This window comes from Triturus cristatus, chromosome 8 (assembly GCF_964204655.1).
Source record: "Triturus cristatus chromosome 8, aTriCri1.1, whole genome shotgun sequence".
In the NCBI taxonomy this organism is placed as follows: Eukaryota; Metazoa; Chordata; class Amphibia; order Caudata; family Salamandridae; genus Triturus; species Triturus cristatus.
In genome coordinates this window covers 1,231,242,884-1,231,265,680 of record NC_140591.1, presented here as the reverse complement: position 1 = coordinate 1,231,265,680, position 22,797 = coordinate 1,231,242,884, and the positions used below count along the sequence as shown (strand labels likewise).

General features: G+C 43.6%; 1 protein-coding gene across 2 annotated transcripts in view; it reads left to right on the top strand.

Moving 5' to 3' along the window:
• The window catches only part of SRPX (sushi repeat containing protein X-linked), a 458,279-nt gene that overhangs the window by 292,620 nt on the left and 142,862 nt on the right, over positions 1–22,797 (top strand). For both annotated transcript variants that reach the window (XM_085622913.1, XM_085622912.1), the window contains one exon: positions 18,361–18,487. In XM_085622913.1, the coding sequence (XP_085479039.1) occupies positions 18,361–18,487 (127 nt within the window). The remainder of the gene's footprint in view (positions 1–18,360; positions 18,488–22,797) is intronic.

The following is a 22,797-nucleotide window of genomic DNA, read 5'->3' as shown; positions in this document are numbered from 1 at the left end:
CATCAGAAGAATCCCTTCTCTGTCAACCTTTAAGAAGGAAGCTAAAACATTCCTAATGAGCAAATTCCTCCCTTAATTTTCTTTTGCTGTGCACTCTGCTCTGCAGTAGTTCTCTGGTTATTCTGCAAATTCTCTGGTCTGCTTAGTTGCTCCTATTCTCTGTACTGATTCATTATTCTTTCATATGTAATTGTGGACTCTCTCTGCATATCGCTGACGTGTCACCCCAAATATGCAATTGCTGGTTTTCCTGCATTTTGCTGACTTGTCGCCCCTCTGATTAATGTATATACCCTGGTTATTTCCAAATGTATTCACTTCCCTCTATCCCTATTCGTGTTTTTCTTTGCCTGTGTCAAACCTGTATACAACCTGTTTTCCCTGTAAAGCGCTCTGATACCCTGTCAAGTCGGCGCTATATAAAACCTTAAATAAATAAATAAAGATAAATAGGTATTATGAGGTGTTATGCTTGAGAGATTTTGTTTTGCTGGTGTGCGTGATATGTTATGTATTTGAGGAGTAGTGGAAGGAGAGGCTGACGTATTTGTTTTATGAGATGGATTTGTTTGTATAGTATTATTTGAGAGTGGAAGTTGTAAGGTAAAAGGGGTGGTGATGTGTTTGTGAGTAGAGTGTATGTTGTGTGTAAGAAGAGATGAAGTAGAGTTTAGAGTGTTTGTCTTGGACTTGTTTGCTGCAAGATGTAATATGTGTGGTGCAATGGAGTGTAAATGATGTGTGGTTGCCTTATTGTGTCTTATTGTGTCATTGTATGAGTTATTCAAAGAAAAAAGGTCTCAGCCAATATTAGCGAATACCTAGCAACACCAGTGTTTGCAGAGTTAAAGCACTATTAGATGTCTTTTGTCCTGCACAGTGGACCAGTGCCCACCCAAGGGAATGCACTGCATCCAGAGGCGGTGTCTGAGCTCATGCCATTGTGCAACATATCAAAATAACTGATTTACTAGTGAATGCAGCCAGGGAATTTTGAGGCACCATCCCCACTGACACCAGACCCTCCCCAATGAAACTGTCCATTCATGAGGCACCCCAGGTAGTGCTAGAAGGTCTCCACTGCCAGCTAGACACTCCCCTTTCCAGCCAACCCTGTACCCACCCCAACATCTATTATTGGAAGCAGACATCTAAACACAGAAGGTGTCTTCAGGTTGTAATGTTCGATTTTCCTCCTAATTTCCGCCACTGGACGATGAGGTCACTAGTTAACCCGAGCTTCCTATCCCAAGCTTCCGAACCTTTCAACAGTGGACATTGATGCAGAGAGGCAACCCCCCCCCTTGTTGCTCTACAACACCACAAAGTGTGCCCAAAATGAATCAGCCGTCTCCTCAGCTTGCTGATATTACTTGGAAGTCCATTTTTTAGTGCATCCAGAAAATTATCTCGCCCCACAACTGAACTAGACCCACGTGGGCATATTCAGTCCTACTGGCGGCAGCAGCTCAGGGCAGAGACAGGACCATATCGGTCTAGTGCACACAGCACGGCTGAATCCACCCAGAGCAAGGCACATCCCATATGGAGACAAACCTATCCCACCATGGGGATTGCCACTACCCACGCCTTGGATCCTTCACGGGTTTTGATGGTTTGGTAAGTTGATCTGTGCTGGGCCAAATGCATCCTTAGACATTGTTGCCTCATGTATCAGACTATCCTGGTGCAACAAGGCCGCTATTTTTACTAAAAACATAAGGGCCAGCAAGTGTGCTGTTGAAAATACCTCCTTATGACAGGACTCCCAACACCACTAAGTGCCTCCTGCATTGTGCCAGCAAGAAAAACTGTGCACTCTTTGCTGGCGGTACAAACGGTTGAGGAGTCTGCCCCTCATTCCTGAGACTGTTCCATCTCCCCACCCGTCTCTGAGGGCCGCAGTTGACTACGCTCTAGGTGCTCAAGCTGCAGCTTCCACATTCAACTTTTAATTACAGATATGTGGTCACCAGCATCAACCTTTGGGCTTGTAATGCTGAACATAGAAGCGTATGCAGGTGACTTTCCTGTAGTCCTTTGTCTCAAGCACCTAAGACCAACCGTTAGTAGGTGTGAACCACACCACTATGTTCCCAGCAGGCTTACTTGCCACTAGTGCATAGCTGTGTAGAAAAAATAGCATCAACGCAAGCCAAAAAAGGAGCATGGACCAGCCTGACCCACTTACTGTCAAGTTTAAGAGACCAAAGGCCCTTTTGATTTGTTGCTGCGATTGTCCTTTCTTCCTGCTCAAGCACGAATCCTCTAGCCATAGATATTGTGGGAAGCTCTAACCTTTGCGTCTCCATCATAGTAGTACATCTAGGACCTCAGCTGCTCTTCTTCTGATAGCAGCTGATGCCATTCTCTGACTTGCTAATAAAATGATAAGTTGTTATTGGATTAAATTCAACCAGCAGGGGTGTATTCTGCGACTCGTCAACTTTCCCCTCAAATAGTATGAAAGTGAATTCCCTGAGACATTTTCTGAACTGACTTTTATAACAGGAAATCTTCTTATATTATTTTGGACATCTTCTTATATTGTTTTCATAAAGTGTTAATTTAGTCTGTACATAGCAGAACTGTTCCTTTGTTCAAGAAAGGTGAAGTTTCATTTTTGCATGGAATTGCTGACTACCTAGGGCAGAGGTCTTCAAACTTTTTGATGCTGAGACCCCCCCTGTCAAAATCTTTTGGGCATAGGGACCCATTCCTGACAAAAAGTTCTAGATCTTGGCCCTGCCCATCATTGACAACTATCGACAACCATAAACGCCCCCAATTCCCACAACAAATCATTTTTACAGTGGGAAAATATTAAACCGTGTTTGTCAAACTAAAGCTCAGTGATCGTGGGGGTGTGGTCAAAGGTGTGGCTAAAACAAAGAGCCTCATTTATGAGGCATTGGTGCAGAGCAAAGCCACAAGTCTTCTTGTAGCACTGCCCTACGCCAATGTGAAAGGGGAGGAATGCACCTTATTTATGGAATATGGTACATTCCTGTCCTTCCCCCCCCTGTGTTGGGGCACAAATTCCTGCCTTGCACTAACATAGGCAGGATTGTTTTTGTGCAGGAAGGGGTACCTTGGTGCACAAAAACAATCCAGTGAGGGGTTTTCCTCTTTCTCTGTGTGCTGCAGAATGCAGCACACATGGAAAGAGGAAAAAACAATGAGAGATGAAAACATTTCTCCCTGTTATGCCTGTTGTGTGGAGGCGTAAGGATTTGGCGCTGCCCCAGGTTTACATGGTTTTGTAAATCTGGGGCAGCGTCAATATCCATGGGAGTTATGTGGGAACACCAACCGCAATACCCATGGAACGCCTTCTTGACACAGCGTAAGACAACGCAGCGACTTGCACTGCTTCATCTTCCTCCATATCTATGAGGCCATGCAAAGCCATGCGGGTGACTTTGGGTCACCACATAGATATGATTGAGATGCTTGCGCTGCTGGAGCTTCAAAAAAAGTGACGCTCCAGTGGCACAAGTGACTCATAAATAAGCCCCAAAATATTTTGTTTGTTTTTTAGACCTTTCACAGTTAGGCAGCTACATATAAAATAATGGGTAGCTTAACTGGAAAATACATTTGAAAAAGATGTTACTCAGTGGGAAATGCACTGTAGTGCATTATGAAACCTCTGTTAATGCACTGCAGGGGTCTGTGTCTGTAACCAGAGAGCCACAGATTTCCATTTGGTTGGTGCAGTGGAGAATAGTGATTTGTGTAATTTCTTTGCTAGGAGGTCACAGCCTTTGACAGAAAGCACTTTGAATGCGTAAGTCATTTTTAAAAATAATATTTTAGGATAAAATGGAGCTTCCAAAATGTAGATTTTAGTAATACCAGTACATAAGTAATGCAATTTGTTTTTTGCATAACTGTCCCTTCAACCCTCGTCAGGGGTACTAAATGCTGTGTAAATACAGTTACAATTAAAAGCACAACTTCACAGCCCAGGTTTTAACTCTTCCTACTACCACTGAAAAACCCCCAAATCTTTGCAATCACAATGCTTGGAGTGATTACCGCTCCCAAGCACCCTTTACATTTCCAGATTAACTCATAGCTGCATTTGCATTTCATTCAGCCCAGCAGGCACCCTGGTGTGAGGGATTGTTTACCTGTCTGCCCGGCCTCTTTTTTTTCACAGCACAGGAGACTCAATCAACTTCAGAAATTAACTTCAGCAGAAGCTTTTTACCGATCAGAATGAAGCACCCGGACGGGTCTCTTTTTCCAAAAGGAAAAGCACATTTTGGATTCCAGGCAGAAGTGAGGCCTGGAAATGTGTGACCCCCTTTCCATGACTCCAGGGCCCCCCTGGGGGTCGCACCCCACAGATTGAAGACCTCTGACCTAGGGGTGTGTGAAATTTGCATAATTCGTTCTCGCTTAATTACGCAGAGTTTGGTAAAATGTATGCAAAATTGCAAGTTACATGAAATAAAATCTGGATTTTAGCACTATATTCCAGGGTGCTCTTGCATCCATTTTGGCATGAAAAACACAGGTGTGGTGAACAGTAGCCTCTCGCGTTCTAGTTGTTCGTGATCCGACACTCATGAGAATTTCATGTAATAAGCACCTAGTGGAAAATTTCCAAAATTATGCAAATTGCACCAGCATAATTCAAATGTAATCCGGGCCCGACTCCAGCCTCCCCATCTCCATTAAATGAATCAATAACAGATCTTGTTATATAAAATGCTGCTTCGAGTTTTCTCAGGTTCGGACCTGCATGTAAAGAGCATGCACTGGTGAGTATAGAGTTCCCTACCTGGCTGACAAATGTCTCAGGCCAGATACACATAAAATGGCACATTTGTTATATTAATTTAGTAGCTCTGGTGATTTTACATTTCCTCTGTTGCCTGGCATACTCCCAAACCACTCCCTTTGAATTACTGCTGCGTCCAGACTCATAGGAGTCATGAGATGAAATAGATGATTGTGCCAGCCATTTGATCATATCCTTGGTTCGCCTATTTTTCGAACAAACTATACTCCTTTGAGCAAAATGCAGTTCCTAACTCCCTTGACAAGCTTGAGCTTGCTTTATGCTGTCAACTTGTGGGTAATTGCATTAGGAGCGAGATGCCAGTAGCAAAATCCATGGAGGATTTGCTTTACTCTTCTGCCATGAGAAACCTGATGCATCTCGGATCAATAAATTGTGAAATATAAAGGGATCCGGAGCTGCACAAGTGACAGCAAATTGGTCTCTGGTTACCATTACAATGCCTAGTATAGAAAGAAAAACAGTATGCTATGTTCTATTACCTAAAGGTGAATTTTTATTATCACACTACTTACACATGATCAAACTATATGCAGCATTTTCTCAGAATGTGTATGGAATTTAGTTATGGAAATGCGGTGTCCCTGCCTACATTAATTACCCTAATCATACTGAATTTGGTATGTACCCTAACTGTCCCGAATGGGGCCAGTTTTATCCCATTTTGGCTCCTGTGATACTTTTCCTGCAGGTTGGACATCCAATGCTAGCTTCATAGCTTTATAGCTGCAGGGACATTGTCCATGTCGACCTTTAATCTGAACAAGTTAGGACACTGCTTTGTGGATAAATAGCAAAATGCCCTGTAGCTGCCTGTGTTAAGGGAGATACTTGCGTCACCCAGGTTTAGAGAAACCTAAACAAAGACTGATGCATACCTCTTCAGTAGTTAAGGTTTAACCCCAGCTCCTTCCTGTTATGTTTTGTAATGTTAGGTAATGTTGATTTATATAGGTTGATAATCACCTGAGAGGGTATCCAGGCGCTTGGGCAAAGTGTGTAGGTGTGTGGTTCTAAGGTCCTTTTAGGAAGGGCCAAACCTTCATTTTCTTGCGAAACTCAAGAAGTAAGGAGGAGGCTCTGATGTGTTGAGGGAGGTCGTTACATGTCTTGTACGAGAATGAGCAACCTCCAGTTTTGCTTTTGCGGATGTGGTTAGTGTGTGCAAGTGAGATGTGGCAGAGCGTAGGTGTCTGGTGGGATGGTGAATGCGTATTGGCTTCTCTTGTGAATAGAGAGCCAGTGAAGATTCCTGAGGTGCTTTGTGATGTGGGTGCAGCATGGGAGGTCAAGTATGAGTCTTGCAGCCACATTCTGGATTGTCTGGAATCTGTGTAGGAGTTGTCTTGGGGATTCCACCGTAGAGAGTATTGGCATAATCCAGCCTCCAGGAGATGAGTGCTTGCATGACGGTCCGTCTAGTGTTCTGAGGCAACCATTTAAAGATCTTTCGCAGCATGCATAGGTTGTGGAAACAGGAGGTGCGCACTGTGTTGACTTGAGCCACCATGTTGAGCATGTCATCTAGGATGATCCATAGATTTCTTGCATGGTATGTGGGTGTGGGGGTTGGTACTAGCTCCAAAGGCCACCAGGTGGAATCCCATGGCGAAAGAAAAAGGGGGAAGGTCCAGAAGTCCTGAATCTGGATATTGATTCCTGTTATAGTAGAGAAACTTTGCTCAAGGCTAAGTTACATGACTGGATCGCCACACTACGGGATTACCTCTGGACTTTTCTCTGATTTGAACTTTAAATATTTGTTGATGTTAATGTGCAAGTGATTGCACTGACCGCTTGATTACAGAATACGATAATTAGCCTTGAGAAAGCCCTGGCTAAAATCGCCACAAAGGGCGAAACACGAGTCGGCTGTTCCATTTCTCCAACAAAAAAGGGATTGTTTTGCACAAATAAAATGATAAAGTGGCTGTTGCCAATAAAAAAAACCTTCAATTCAAATCAAATTGTCAATGATCATTCTTTGTGTTACAAAATAGGAATTAACCCTTTTGACTGAACTTGACTGCAAGGGAAAGGGAATCCCATGGGGAGGTCTTGTTTCCGAAGATCAGTACTTCTGTCTTGTCGGAGTTGAACTTCAGGCAGTTGGTTTGCATCCTATCTGCTACCATGGTCATTGTTAGACCTGTCATCCTTATGGTGGTCTTCCCCCAACTTCTTGGCTGCTTACCTCCACTTTTCGCTGTACCTTTTTGTTGGCCTAGGATCCTGAGCACTTTACCACTGCTTCACCCCTAAACATGGTGCCATTGGTGTATATTTACTTGGAACATTTAGTTTACCTGTATGTCCCTTAGAAAGTGGTATACCATATACACAGGGCCTGTAATCTAAATTATATTAGTGGGCCTGCAGCACTGAGTGTGCCACCCACACACGTAGCCTTTAAATCCTGTCTCAGGCCTGCCAATGCAGGGCCTGTGTGTGTGCAGTTTAATGCCACTTAGATTTGGCATTAAAAACTGCTTGCCAATCCATAAACTCCCCTTTTGAAAATCTAAAATGGTCGCACGGGACAAGTGGCGAAGAAGTCACCTCTAAGGTAGGCCCTATGTAGCCCTATGGGAAGAGTGCTGTGTAATTAAAATATTGAACATGTACTTTTAAAGTTGTATATGTCCTGGTAGTGACAAACAGCTACATTAGTTTTTCACTACTGTGAGGCCTACTACTCTCATAGGCTAGCATTGGGAATTCCTTAAAACTCATTTAAACTGTAATTCCTGATTCGAAAGGAACAACTGCATCATGTTTCTTATCTTTGAAATGGTAATAGAAGAAATAAAAACCTTCTAAGGGGTTCACTGATACACCTGGTCCTTAAAACCAACAAAGAAGAGATTGGCACAGAAGCTGTAATATCAAGAAAATATATTTATTAACCTCACATGAGGGAGATTGCATCACACAGTACCCTCAGGCCACTGTAGGAGGCATTCTAAGGAGTACAGAGAACAGGGGCCTGATATATGCATAGGTTACATAGTCAGCATAAAACCAAGGGGAGGGCCTGGCACATACAAGAATACTTACTGACTAATATGGCTATACAAAATTTGCTTGCTCAACAAAGTGGGAGGAGAGATATTTCTCCTTACATCAGCAAGAATAGCCTGACAGTTCTATACTAGGAGCCAAACCTTTCTGAGCATGTGCAAGGCTCTGGAAGAGGGAAAAAGCACATGGCTCACTAAAATGGCTGCCAGGAACAAAATGGCTTTTAGCTCATGCTAACAGCAATACCTGCAATCTTTAACAGACGGTCCTTTTAGCAGGAGCTAAAGACATCCCTATGATCTAGAAGGAACATAGAAAATATTTTGCACATTTATTCTCATAAATTCATCAATATCCTGATCCATTGCTAGGTGGGCATTTCTCATTCTAAATATTGTTAAGCGGGCATATATAAGGTATAGACAGAAGCACAAAGGGAACAGAGCATTGGGTCATACAGATAGCAGGAGAGAGTAATGGCCATTATTTCAAACAGAACCATCAATATTTTTCAACCCTAAGCAAAAGCAAATCCTAGAACCATCTAGTCTAATTCTATGTAAAAAACGTTTTCAATAGACTTTTCCAGTGTTCCTTTTATGAGGGCTAGAGTATCAATCATTATAGTCAAGGAAAGGGCAAAGTAACATTTGTCAACTGCTCAGATGAACTTTTCTTTTGCAGACTAAACATTATTCCTAATGCAAATATTTAAGCAGTCAGACATATTATTACAAAAACAATCCTGGCTCCAAGGGACCAGGAGGACCACACAGGGCCAGAGGAATTAGGACGAGGAGCCGCAAGGGGCTGCTCCTCCTCAAAAATGGGACGACCGAAAGGGTACATTGCTAATAAAAAGAAGTCCTTGGGAAAATGAAGCCGCTGTTCAACCAGCCAGAGGGGAGTCTTCTCCCTGTGTCCGTTTGAGCCTCACAGGCAGGCTCTTGTTGTTCCCACGGTGGAGCTGCACAACTCGCAACTCAGGAATCACGGCCCAGTTTGAGAAGAAAAAGTCTTTCAACGATCCTGTCCAGGGTCTCAGGCAGTGCACCAGTTTTCTTCACTTTAATCTAACAGGCACCAAAGGCACAGCACCTGTACCCTGAACTCAAGTCTTTTCCTAACTCCTGTATTGCTCCTCTGGCACACTGCTCTTTCGTTGGGGCCACAGATTGTATCCAGTGTGCCCAGGCACTCTTGATCAACAAACAAAGGTGCAGACTTTACAGCCAGGATTCGGGGCGTAATGCTGAAGTACCTGAAGCAACCCTTATTTCAAAGGGGGTAACTTCAAGCAAAAGCCTCCTTGCCGTTCTTGCCGGTCTGTGACTCTCAGCTGGGCATCAAAATCTGATTTGTGACCCCGTCTTTCACCCAAGACAGTGACAGGGGTACACACTTCACATCCCAGTGCTTCAGGCCTTCTACTTTCACTGAGGTCCTAGTTGCCAGCAATGCCTGTGCTGGTTACCTTCACCTTGGCTTCAAGCTGGACTTGTGCTGACTCCCCAGGCTGGATCTGATGTCCATGCCCCTCTGGCAATTGTTGTAAGGCAGCAAATATCTATTGGTGGACAGAACAAATGGTCTTTAGACAAGGCATACAATTAATCTATCAACAGAGAGGATAGTGTCAAAATACTTCCTAGTCTTGGGGCGCCCCATATATTAGCAAGGCACCCAAGAACCACTTCATCGATCGGAGAGTAAAAAAACCTGAACCTATTACACTATTTGAAGCAGCTAAGGAAGTCTGTGTTCATTTACTAAATTCTAAGGAAAAGAGAAAAACAATACAGACATACTCCAAAACCTTACATTTGTGTATTCCTATATTATTCATCTGAAGAACCTCAAGAAAAAAAGGAAATGTTGTACACTTTTACTCATAAACCTTGCATTACTTGTACAGGACTGCAGACACTTCTAAAATGATTGTTCTTTCATAAAGACACCAACATTATACGCTTAGGACCATGCTCTAATGTTATAGGTGCAGCAGGAAAATCTAAAACTGCTATTTTAACAGGGATTCTTTTTACATAAAGAACTTTAAAAAAACTTCAACATAGTGGGTACATACATTTCTCCAGCAGAACATGTTGTGACAAACAAACTCCTATAAAACAATATTTTCATTCAAAAATGTTTGCTGTGGATCACATGGGCGTCTTCCCTGACATTATAAACGTTATGCATTCTACTTTTCACGATGTGGACTATGCAACATAATTTTCAAAGGAAAAAACCCTATTCACCAGCTCTAATAAGGGCTGTCAGCTCAATTACACAGACTAACTAATAAAAGACTAGCAATGCCCTTGCAAAACTGTATGTAGCATGAGAATAATATATAGTTTCCCCTTAAAGGTCAAATAAGGGAACAGCAATCTAGACTACTCATCCTTTCATAATTTCATCAGACAGGATGGGCAGTAACATGACGTATTTCTTTATTCATTTTATGAATTCTAACAATTTTAAAACAGTATTACTGAATGGCCAATTAAATGTCTCATGGCTATTTCCTAGACAGCTTAGACAGGCTCAAAAGAGAGTGAAAAAAAGAGAAAACATAAATTTGCCTACCCTTAATTTGCAGAGGAGCTAACCTCCTTCCCCCATTTCGACAGTAGGAAAACCTGAAATAGGTTTACCTTCTGTCAACACTATCTACCCCTATTGGTTGCAGCTGGGCACAAACAAACTTGTAGGATGCAAATAGCACATTGAGCTAGCTAGAACACATTAATAACCAACTACCAATTCCTTTAGCAATTGTACTAGTGTAATATAAGGGTGCATGAATGCAAACTAAATCCCATTGCCTCCTTATCTCAGCCCTTGCACAGTCATTTTTAAGCTAAAAGTATTAGTGCCATATACATGGCAGAGCTATGCTCTAATCAGGGCCCAAATATACCACTATATTTCCTTCTGTTCATATGACTGCACAAAAGCTTGCTTTTGCCAAAAATAGTAAGCAAAACTTCTCCTTCTCTCCCTGCGCTGTCATCTTGTCTTTCAACATTTTTCAGAGGTCAAAGTGTCAAAGCAAACCTTGCCCGTAGCCCTGCTAGGCTGCTAAATGCAGAACTCGACCTTTAACCCTTACCTGCTGTCCTATTTTTGTGCAAGGCTTTCCATGCGGCTTTTCCAATTCAAAGCAATTTATGGGAACTCACAGCTGAAAAGCAGTCCTATTCCCTTCCTGTTTGCCAGTAATTTAGAGGTAGGATAATAAATTCTCCCCTTTTTTTTTTACTTATTTTCATATGTGTGCAGTGTGTGGTGTACTTTTCTAGCGGTATAGAGGTCAGCTGCTTGTTCTATACTTGCATGTATGCATTTACTGAAGCCTAAGATCAGTTTGAAAACTTCTCTGAGTGGCAGGAGTGATTTTAAACAGTACATTTTGCCCAATTTCGACTTTGGTGTTGGGGGCACTTAAAAATGAATAACATACAATGTTTTGGCATATTAGTCATCCCCAGGGTGTCCCCTAGATATCCCAGGAATGGGGGATCAGAAATGTATAAGGTACACCCTTATAAAAATGAGTTTTGTGTGACTGGGTAAAGTGACATTTCCATTTTAGTTCCACCCATTGTGGTAAAGCGCTGCTTAAATTCAACTTTGAAGCTAGGAGTTCACAGTATAATTATTAGGCATTCTAGAGATTAAAAAACTAATTTAGTGGACTTATTCTTAAGAAACTTTTTTTTTCATATCAAAATTTCCTTTTTTTTTTAAATAATGATCACCAACCATTTTATGGTTCCACATATGAAAAGCAAGCATCATTCCTTTCCTTTTGCCTTTAAATGCATTCATTTCTAACCCTAAGCACAGAGGCTTTACTTAAACCTAAAATAGCTTGCGCCACTTTTTAAAGGACAGTTACTATTCAACATCAGAACCACAGATGTTCTTATGTAAAAAGGCTTTAAGAAAGGAAATCCCTTCTACTCTTTTCTCTGTTATCCAAAATAATGAAACTGTCTTTTGTAACTTTTAAAATCAACAGTTTGTAATGCAGGCCTTTATACCGTGTTTTGCACTAACTTAAAATCTAGTTGACTCAGCAGTTTACTTGTGGCTTGGGACCAAGAATAGCCATGTATTATTGACGCAGCTGTACTCTTGACCAGCAGGCGTCACTTTACACGCCTTTCAAGCCAGCACAAATCTATCGTTCTGTAATGTCGTATTCATTTCAGCAACAACTAATTCACTCAGATGGCGTGAATGCTTTTTAATATCTAATACAATGTATCCAAGGAAAATGCTGTATATGTATATCTTAGTCCTAGGTGTTTAAAGCACACAATTTCGTTTTTTTTTTCTTTCTATGAGGCCTATTTAATTCCTATTGATTGTGAATTCTAATTTATCTTTAGCATTGTGGCAATTTGCACACATGTATAGTTTCTTACTCTTTCAATTTTAATGATAGCGTGCAGCTATTTAGCATATGTTGCATAATTCATTTCTGGATTTTTTTGTTAAAAAATGTAATTCATTCAATGACATTTGCATAGCAGGACGAAAAAAAAACATTGATCTCATTCCAGACATTTTCATACACTCAGAACACACAATACAGCGCGCTTAAGGCTAGACATTCTTACACAAAGAGAGCAATCGCTACTTACTCACACAAGTACCACCGGTGTCAAACCACAATTCACATAGACATTCAAACACACAATTAACCCACAAATCAACACTTAGGACCGAAACAAAAGACAGCCCACAGACTGTACTTAAACCAAACCATTTGTAAATATTAATTGTAAGTCATATTTACAAGAAAAGCTTCTCAAAAGTAGTCCAAAAAAAGACTGCTCCAAAAAACAGCCCAAAGACTGTTCCATGCTCAAGAAGACAAAATACACCAAATTCGCCAGTTGTGGCTGGCAGAACACTCAAAAAGCGCTCTGCATATCACCACTTATGAATGTTACTAAGTGCATAGCCCAGGATTCTTTTTATGTACATATTTAATTCCATGGGGTACTTAGTCACCAAGGAAGAAATACGTTTTTATACCTAAACCTATTTAGGTATCCCCTCTAGGGGAACCGGCTGAGTTCATTCAAGATTCACATTGGTACCTCCAAAAAAAGCAGCACATTCTTCGATGTGCGCTTAAAAACAGGCATGCTAAAAATATTGCAGCATATACAATATTATACAGCAGTAGCACTTAACACAATATGCGCCGTTACGAATTATTCAAAAGTTAGAGAAAAATCTCCTCATTACCTGCCTACATAAATTGCAATTTACATATATTTCCAAATTCCAAAGTCTTTGGCCAAACAAAACAAATCACATGTCGACAACCTTACCAAGCACAACTCTCCAGCCTACCACTGCCAAGTTCTTAATGACCTAACGATAGTTTTTAGAATACTCACGCCAAAGAAGGTCTCAGTCGGGAGCAGCAAACAGTTGGAGGATCAGATCAGAAAGACCAGAAATATACTGGGCTCGAAAGACAAACAATCTCCGTGCGCAGGGTACCTCCTCAGTAGATTCCTGTCCTGTCCCCCTCAGTAGATTCCTGTCTCCTGTCAAGACCACTCCCTTGGATAGCCGCTTCTCCGATGAGGTCCACGTTTCGGGCGCCATTTGAAGAAATAAAAACCTTCTAAGGGGTTCACTGATACTCCTGGTCCTTAAAACCAACAAAGAAGAGATTGGCACAGAAGTAGTAATATCAAGAAAACATATTTATTAACCTCACATGAGGGAGATTGCGTCACACAGTACCCTCAGGCCACTGTAGGAGGCATTCTAAGGAGTACAGAGAACAGGGGCCTTATATATGCGTAGGTTACATAGTCAGCATAAAACCAAGGGGAGGTCCTGGCACATACAAGAATACTTACTGACTAATATGGCTATACAAAATGTGCTTGCTCAACAAAGTGGGAGGAGAGATATTTCTCCTTACATCAGCAAGAATAGCCTGACAGTTTTATACTAGGAGCAGGTGCATTCTATCAGCTAAACCTTTCTGAGCATGTGCAAGGCTCGGGAAGAGGGAGAAAGCACATGGCTAACTAAAATGGCTGCCAGGAACAAAATGGCTTTTAGCTCATGCTAACAGCAATACCTGCAATCTTTAACAGTAATAATAAATCCTCTTTAGTGGAAAGTTGGATTTAGCATTACCATTTTAGAAATGGCACTTTTAGAAAGTGGATATTTCTCTGCTCTTAACATTGCTCTGTGTGCCTGTAGCCTGTCTCCAATACATGGGTGGGCTGGGTGACAGCTACACTTTGTGCATTGCCTCTAGATAGCCTCAAATACAGCAAGGGTGGGTATGACAGAGGACTCGCCTTTATTCATCTAGATTCTGATAGGCTTCCTGGGCAGGAAGGGGGAGAGGGAGATGACACATCTGAATAGACTGTGTCCTCTCCCCACACCAAATTTGGCAGAAAGATAGCTGCTGGTCTAGTTGGCACCCTTTTTGTTAAATGGTGTAAATCCGTTCAGTAGTTGCAGAGTTATTTAAAGGTTTTTCAGATATACAACTGGGGACGCAGAGGATTTACAACCCGTCCCCAGATCTTGTGCTGAGATCCGAATGGCTGCCAGCACTTCAAACAGGGAAAATTCTGGCAGCCATCTTATTACTCGGGTGAACCGAGTCACAGGAAAACCATAAAAAAAGAAAAGGGGGCAGGATTCGCGAATCACACAGGAAAATAAAAAAACACAGGTTCCTCTGCTTAGTTTTGAATAGGCCCTCGGGTGGGCCAGGTCCCGGGTGCATGTCCAAAATATGTAGTCGGGGGTACGGGCCCACCTCCTAGGATCCTGCAGCCCCGGGGACCACTACTTATCTGGGGCTAAATATGACAAATGCGCCCCGGGGACCCCCACCTCCCCCGGGGCTAAATGTAATATTAATGCAGGCGGTATGACCTCCTGCAGCCCTGGGGACTGCCATCTCCCTGGGGCAAATGATAACAGTGAGAGTTGGGGCTGGGTGGCCCCCCTACAGCACCCAGACCACCACCTTTCTGGACCTGTGTCCTGCATTGGAGAGGGCAGCGGGGCCCCGCTCCTGCGCCATAGATGAGCCTATGGACTGCCACCCCTAGGGCCGGCTCCTGCTATGTCCTGGGGTGCCCACCCCGGGACATAGCTGTTTGCTATGGCTTGGTGGTAGCTGTACCGCTCCCGCCAAGCCATAGAAAACTGTGCTTTCTTTTAGAAAGTGAGAACATTTTAAATGCTCTTGCTTGCTGAAAGCGAGCACAATTGCTTTGACCGAGAGGGAGCTGCATGCTAGCCGCTCCCTCTGTGTCAAAGCAATGCCGGCTCCTGCATGAGGAGAGGAGCTGGCAGGGACCTCGGGAGCCTGCAGGCTCCGTCCACGGTCCCCAACACTAGAAAGTGGGTGCCCTGGGCAGGACCTGGGCACCCACACTAGAGGCCAGGCCCTAGGGAATGGGGTCCCCGGTGCCCAAATTGGCCCGGTGCGCAGTCCCACTCCCCTGGATTTTTTTTTTAAATAAAGAAAAAGGCTGGGCGGGGTGGATGGGGTCTCCGGGACTGAAATCGGCCCAGGGAGTGGGGCCACGCGGCCTACCTCCTTCATTCAGAAAAGACCTTGCCCGTGGGAATGGGGTCACCCAGACCCCCTCCCCTAATATTAAAAAACATTTTTTTAAAAAGGGAGCATCAAATCATCGGAGGCCCTGCACCCTTTTACCACCACTCTGCAAACACACCGCCTGGCGCACATCTGATTGGGGGATGACGTCCCCTTGGCTCCACAGGGTCCTTGGGGGCCAACAAGCTGTCCTGTTACCTCCAAGCCCTACTGTTACTTCCAGTAAGTCACACAGAGAATGATTGCTGGGAGGGCTTAGAAGGCCCGGCCCCTTTCTCCACCACTCTGCAAACGTAGCTACTAGTTCAAAAACCTTAGAAATTCACTGAAAAAAACAAAGATTACAGGGATGTTATAGTTAGGCTCAGATTTCACTCATAAGAAACCAATGAAATTCAGCAGTTATAGGTACCTGAACTAACTATAATTTACACTCCCGCAATGCACTGCTTATGACCTCACATATTACATCACTCGTGGCTCTGTGTGTCTGTCGGCCTGTCTCCAATACACCTCTGGGTGCTAAGGGGATAGCTACATCTGTGTATTCCTGATAAAAGGCCATAAACCAGGGGCTCAATGGAAACTGCGGACCTCTAACTCTGAAGGCCTCTCTGGGACGGTTACTTGGGGTGGAATTCGCACCTGCATTCCAAGAGACAGGGTTTTGGCCCCATTGAAGACAGTGATCAAACCTCCCAGGGTAGGATGGCAGACATGACAACATTTAGAGAGGGCCTGTTCATTTCAACGGTGGCTTTTTGAACTGATTGAATCTTCAAAGGTCAAAGTGAGTATAACTACTTGGGCTCTGGCCTCCAAAAGTAGAGACACTTTTGGATTTGGAACCATACTACACTGATTCGACGCTGGGACATCGACATGAGGAATCATTAAGGCAGGAGGGACTTCAACTGAACTATCCTCAGACTTGTGGTGGTGTGGAACTTGTTGTACTCCAGGAAGGGAACTATCACTTGCTAGATTTTGCCTGGACGTTGCTGGCCTGCAGCTAAGTGCCAACTGTCATGGCCTGGGTCCCTAAGTTCTCTCCAAGGGTCAGTTGGTTTGCCTCCTGTCCACGAGATCCCAGGGACACAAAGGATCTAATCATTTCCACAAGATCGTATGGACCGCACAGGGTGCGGCAGAAACAGGTGGCAGGATTGTGGTTAGGACAAGGACTGTCCTAACATACACCATCATTACACTGTACAGAGGTGTGTGCTCGTAAAGATCAGCAGCCATCTGCAGTGCTGGGAAGTGAGGAGTCCTAGGAGTGCAGGGGAAGCTTGCAGAGTCTGAGGAGCCTGTGCTTGCAACCAAGGGGGCCTGTGCTATCTTGCACTGTGGAGTGTGTGTTGTCTGAGGGTTGTTGGAGGAACATGAGCCAGGAGCTGTGTCTGTCTTTGACCTCTAGATCAGGAGGGCAACAGTACTTGACATTGCGGCCTCTGTCCGAGGTCAGTGGCTCCCTCTCCCTGGACCCATGCCACAAGGTACTTTGTTGTGGAGAACATTGTGAGGAGGCCCAAAGGGTTTTGTGTGCCTTGTGGGCACCTACAGCTAATAGTCGGGGCTATGGCTGTTCGCACCTCTGCTCGAGGGAAAAACATTTCCCTAGACTTGGAAGTGCACCAGCTTCCTGAGTCACAACCATTTGTCTACAGGGGGATCACGATCTGGCACTCGTGCAGGTGAAGGATCATGATCGAGGTCTAATCTGGATGAAAAAAACTAAGTAACTACTTCTTTCTGTGTTTGGTGGTTCCGACTGTCTAGTCAACGGGGCGCCAGCAGGGGCAACCTGTATCGTTGAGTGGTGTAGTTGAGTTACTAGGGGGCTGGGTCACGAGGCATAGCCATAAACCTGTAACTGTTCGCCCGTTCTGCAAATGGGGACGTTTGACGATTGCATATAACTGTAAAGTGTATAAACAATGTGTATCTCATTTTGATTTCAATAGGGTAGTTCGACACTTGCATATAACTGTAAATTGTGTATACAATGTGATTCTTGTTTTGATTTAAGTGTGTGTGTAACAAAGGCAAGTATTTTATACATACGGTGTGGAGTCTTTTTGTGGTGTACGCAGTGTGTTGTGAGGGTGGTGTTGTGCCAATACTTCACAGTTGAGCCCTGAGGATAAGCCTGACTGCTCGGTGCTAAGCTATCCAAGGGTGGGCACAGGTTATCGGACACGTGTATCATACTCATTCCATCTAGAACGGTGGATTGTGACTGGTTGCGATGCGTCCAGCCAGCCCAAAACCAATGGGTCTAACAAATATATAGTTCTAGAACCGGAAAATAGAATAAAGGTAGGGGGACTTGGTGAGCTCTACCCCGTGGTGAACCTTCTGTGATTTGTTTGTATATTGGACCTCCAGATTGGCTGACATAGTTAGGAGGCAAGAAAATGTTATTTGAAGTAAAACGTCAGTAATTGCATTCTGCTCACTGGCCCCATCAATGTGCAGCGTCAAGAATATGCCCTCTCAGTGGTTTAATAAAATAATGTTTTAGGCATTGGGGAATGAAAGCTTACATCTGTAAATCACATCAATATGGAAGGCAAAGTATTTTGTCAATGCACAGTTCAGAACAATTTCCAAAGGCTGGAAAGCAACACTCCATGAAAACATGATATGAAAAAGATGAAGTTCGATTTCATGGGTGCAGTGCAGGAGAAGTGAAGGGAGACACTAAAAACCTGAAAGAACCATTTGGCAAATACACAAACCAGACCTCCGAGTGAAGAAAACTTCAGCACAGGATGCTATGCAAAAATGCTCAACTTTACATATAAAGATTTTTAATATAAACCTCAGACTTTGTAGAGTCATTACTTATTCTTCTTGCTTTGATCTAATTATGTTATAGATGTGGAACCTCCACGAATCCAGTGCCCAAGTGTCAAGGAGAAGTTAGCAGAACCCAATAAGCTGACTGTACGTGTGACCTGGGAAACCCCAGAGGGTATGGACACTGCAGATGGTATTCTGACAGAGTAAGTACAACTCCTTCCAATGAATCATTAAAGCTTCCTTTCCTCTCTGTCATACTTATAACTAGGTAGGTCTGGCTGTCCCCAAACATAATGGGATAAAAAAGAGCTTTCAGGACTGCTACAGAAAGGAACCGTGAATCTGCTTAGTACAGCCTTTGATTTGTCAAAATGTGCATGCTTCCACAGAAAGAGTACTTATCCTGCAGGCAGCTGTGATCATTTCTTCATCCAGCTGTGTGAACCATGCTCTCTAGCAAGCAAAGCTATTGTGTTTGACCTTCGGTCACGTATATGCCACTGTAATAGATGGCAAAAGGAAAAAATGATGGGCGGAATGCTGAACAATGCAAACATTCACCCCCAGTCACAAAGACCTGGGTTTAATCCATCGTTCTTTTGCTGAGCATGCCACCCCAATTTGGACCCAGCCATGTGCAAATCAGTCTTGACCCTGTTCCGCATGGGAATAGTCCAGTCCAAACTTCCAGGCCAGGTCCTCCCTGGACCAAAAACAAGCATCCTGGGACCAGTTTCGGGGCATCACCCCATATCAGAAAGGCTACCTTTAATCCAGTGACGCAGTGAGCAATTTTATTACACAAAACTAAACATTAACAATTATTAATGTTATTAAACAAAAAATGCTTTACATTTTTTTAAATAAACCAACAACACTTTAAATAGTCACTTTCCTCAATTTATTTGAGGTGAAATCTTTCAGGATATCTTGGAAGTCTATTTTTTGCAAGACGTCTTATTCAGTGGCCATAATGGCAAGTAAGCTCCGTCGTTCTTGTGTCATTGAAGATCATTGATAATTTTTTATTCGTTTTAACTCCGAAAAGGTTTGTTCACCAGTAGCATTCGTGATTATGAGACACCTATAAATTCTTAACCTTGTCATAACATTTGGAAACGTTGCTTACACCATATTTTCAAACATGAGTATGTATGATTGCGATGATTGCACTATTTCACCAGAATCTTCTAACTGTGATATCAAATACTTGAAATTAATCATTTAATCTGCAAACTCCAACTCACTGTCCTCAGGATAATTCTCGGTGTCTGTCTTTGATGAGCACACAATGAGAAACCCAAATAAAGAATGAACTTTGTTATATGCTTCCACACGACGGGAAAGCTATGCACGTAACTTATCCAATACTGGTAGGTAAGTTTCAATCTTGAACTTTTCTCTTCCTTGAAGCACAACCTCTTGCGCATCACCATTGTTGTGATGTCTTTTTTTTTTTACGCCCGCGCGCACGCCTGCTTGCATTAGTATATTGTGCAGCGATATTCTCATCTGCCTTCCTCTCGCAATCATCAAACATTTCTCTATGTGATGATAATTAATCGAGAAGTGATTTCCGAAGGTTGAAGGCCATTTGAAGTTCTGTTGCTTCCTTTTGTAGGGATTTTTTGACTCCTTTGATCTGATCTAGGATTACAGCCTGGAAGCCTACCATGATGAAATTTTCCTACTTTAACCCGTCATTTAGCAGACATTTGGTCTTGTGAATTGTCTCTGGTTTCTGATTCACATCTTGACCAATGAACTGCAAAGCCTTCTGAAAGCTGCTGAAGCGCCTTGTTCGCATCGGCCCTTGCACACCACCTTGTGCCAGTCATTCTTTTTAAAACTTGCTGATATTCGCCATCTTTGTCCTCAAGATATTCGAGCATGACCGCCCAACAGTGGGTTGATGCAGAGAAAAAGTTGTACATAGCTTACACAAGCCAGAAGATTGAGATTGCTCCCATGCAGCTTTCTACAGCTTTCTACAGCACATACTCCAACCGAATTGAGCAAATGTGCTGCGCGTGGAATGCAGTGTGCAAGCTGATTAATCTTGCCAATATGCGCTTGAAGACCATTGTAGCACCCTGGCATGTTTGCTGCATTGTCATAAGACTGTCCTCTCATGTTTTTGATTTCAATGCCGCATTTGATTAAGAAGGTCTAACAGTGTCTGCAAGCGCTTCTCCAGTGTGGCTTGCTTTGGGGTTTGAATGTGTGAAAACGTTCTACCTCTTCACCATCTGACAATCCAACATATCTATGCTCAGAGAAAAGTACTTGGCTTCCTGGATTTCTTTTACAATAACTCTGCGATTTACTCTAAAATTCCCAAGTAGTTGCTATTATTTTGAGCACCAAGGAGTTCTGTATCACTGAGAAAAGCTAATCCACATTATGAGAAGAATTTGATTACTGACACTACTCTTTGAAAAACTTTGATCCAGTATTCTTTTTCTTTGTTGAACTGAATTTCTAAATAGCTGTTGATTTGACCTTGCGTGCATCGTCTACTGATCCATGTCTGTACAAATGCCTGATGCGTTGCACTGTCCTCGAGGCATTCTTCCAATCTGAAAATGTATTGAAAATTGAGTTCTGCCTTTGTGTTTCACCAAATATGACGCATGGGAAATAGTACACATTTCCTCTGGACAGAGAGTACATGAGCCATTCTCTTTTGATTAAGTTCATCTCTTACATTTTTTTGAAAGACCATGGAACGGGGAACATTCCTTTTACGATCTTCATAATGCCTGCTTTAAGTCGAAAAATCACCATCAGTGTTGACTTTCTACAGGGTCTTTATTACACCAAAAATTCTGCACTTCATTGGTGATATTTTGCTATACCCAATGTCATTTTGATAATCTGGTCCGAGGATATTTCTGTTCTGATGAAGTAACGACTGCACAAAGCTGGCATCTGAGGACCAGCACTTTGCTGGATGCGTTCCTTCCTGACAGCCTGTACCCAGTCGGTTAGTATGTATGTATGTATGTATGGCGTATTTGTATAGCGCAGACTGTCACCCGAAGGGTATCCTGGCGCTTCAGACAATTATACCAACACCACACAGCAGTCAAAGAAATTAATCAGACCTAGGGAAGAGAAATGTTTTGAGTTCCCTCTTGAAAGAGAAAAAGTCTCCGGAGCTTCTCAGCGACAAGGGAAGAGTATTCCACTGTTTAGCTGCCACAAATCCAAAAGCTCGCCCACCCATCCGAGCTCTCATTACCTTGGGAATTACCACAAGATGTGCTGAGAGCGACCGAAGGGAGCGAGTGGGCACATACCACTGGAACAATTCTTGCAACGGAACAGGTCCTTGTCCATAAAGTCCTCTGAACACTAAGCAAAGTGCTTTAAAGATGACTCGTTGCGGGACAGGTAACCAATGAAGATCGGCTAGTGCCATGGAAGAAGAGTCAGAACGGCGCTGGGACAAAGCCAACTTGGCCGCCATATTCTGCACACGTTGCAGTTTAGCCACCAAATTAGCTGGGGCTCCCAGGAGTAGTGCGTTGCAGTAGTCCAACCTACTCAGTATGGTGCCACGCACTACTTCTGGCCGAACGTGGGCCGGCAGCAACAGCAAGATCTTCCACAGCATACGGAGCAGCATCATACAAGTGGCCACAGTTTTATTTACAAAAAGGTCCAGTTGAAGATTGGGCCCAAGCACTACGCCCAGATTCCTGGCAGAGGCCGCTGCCAAAGGAACATCCGGAAAAGAAGCGGGCCAGAAGTCAGGAGGCAGCGGCCGAGGGACCCGATCCAGCGAACAGTGTAGTACCTCTGTTTTGGAGCCATTGAACTGCAGAGAGTTCTGCCTCAACCATTCCGCAGTTGACGCCATACACTGATGGAAGGTCTCCAAAGGCACCGCATCCTTGCCCTCGATGGAAAAAATGAGCTGTATATCATCGGCATAGTTGATAACCGAGATGCCGAATGATTTAATCAGACTCACTAGAGGGCAGAGGTAGAGGTTGAACAAAATAGGGCTGATGGCAGACCCTTGCGGAACACCCTGCTTAACTGCTTTGATCTCCGACTGGAAAGGTGGCAGGGCCACTACCTGCTGCCTATCACCCAGATAGGAAACCAGCCAGTCACGAGCCAAGCCCTTCACCCCTACATCCTCAAGTCTTCTGACCAAGATGTCGTGGTTGACCGTATCGAATGCGGCCGACATGTCGAGCAGCACTAAAAAGGCTGCTCGACCAGTGTCGGCCCGCGAACGAAGATCGTTTAAGGCGGTCACCAGGGCAGACTCCGTGCCGTGTGCAGGTCTGAAGCCGAATTGAGACGTGTCCAGGCAGAAATTGGTCTCCAAAAAACTGGACAAGTGTCTAGTGACCAGTTTCTCCAGAATCTTAATGGGAAAAGGGAGCAGCGATATAGGTCTATAGTTCGCTGGGCAGGTAGGGTCCAAGGTCTCCTTCTTCAGTAAAGGTGAGACCACTGCCAATTTCCAACACTCCGGGACACGTGCCAAGGAAAG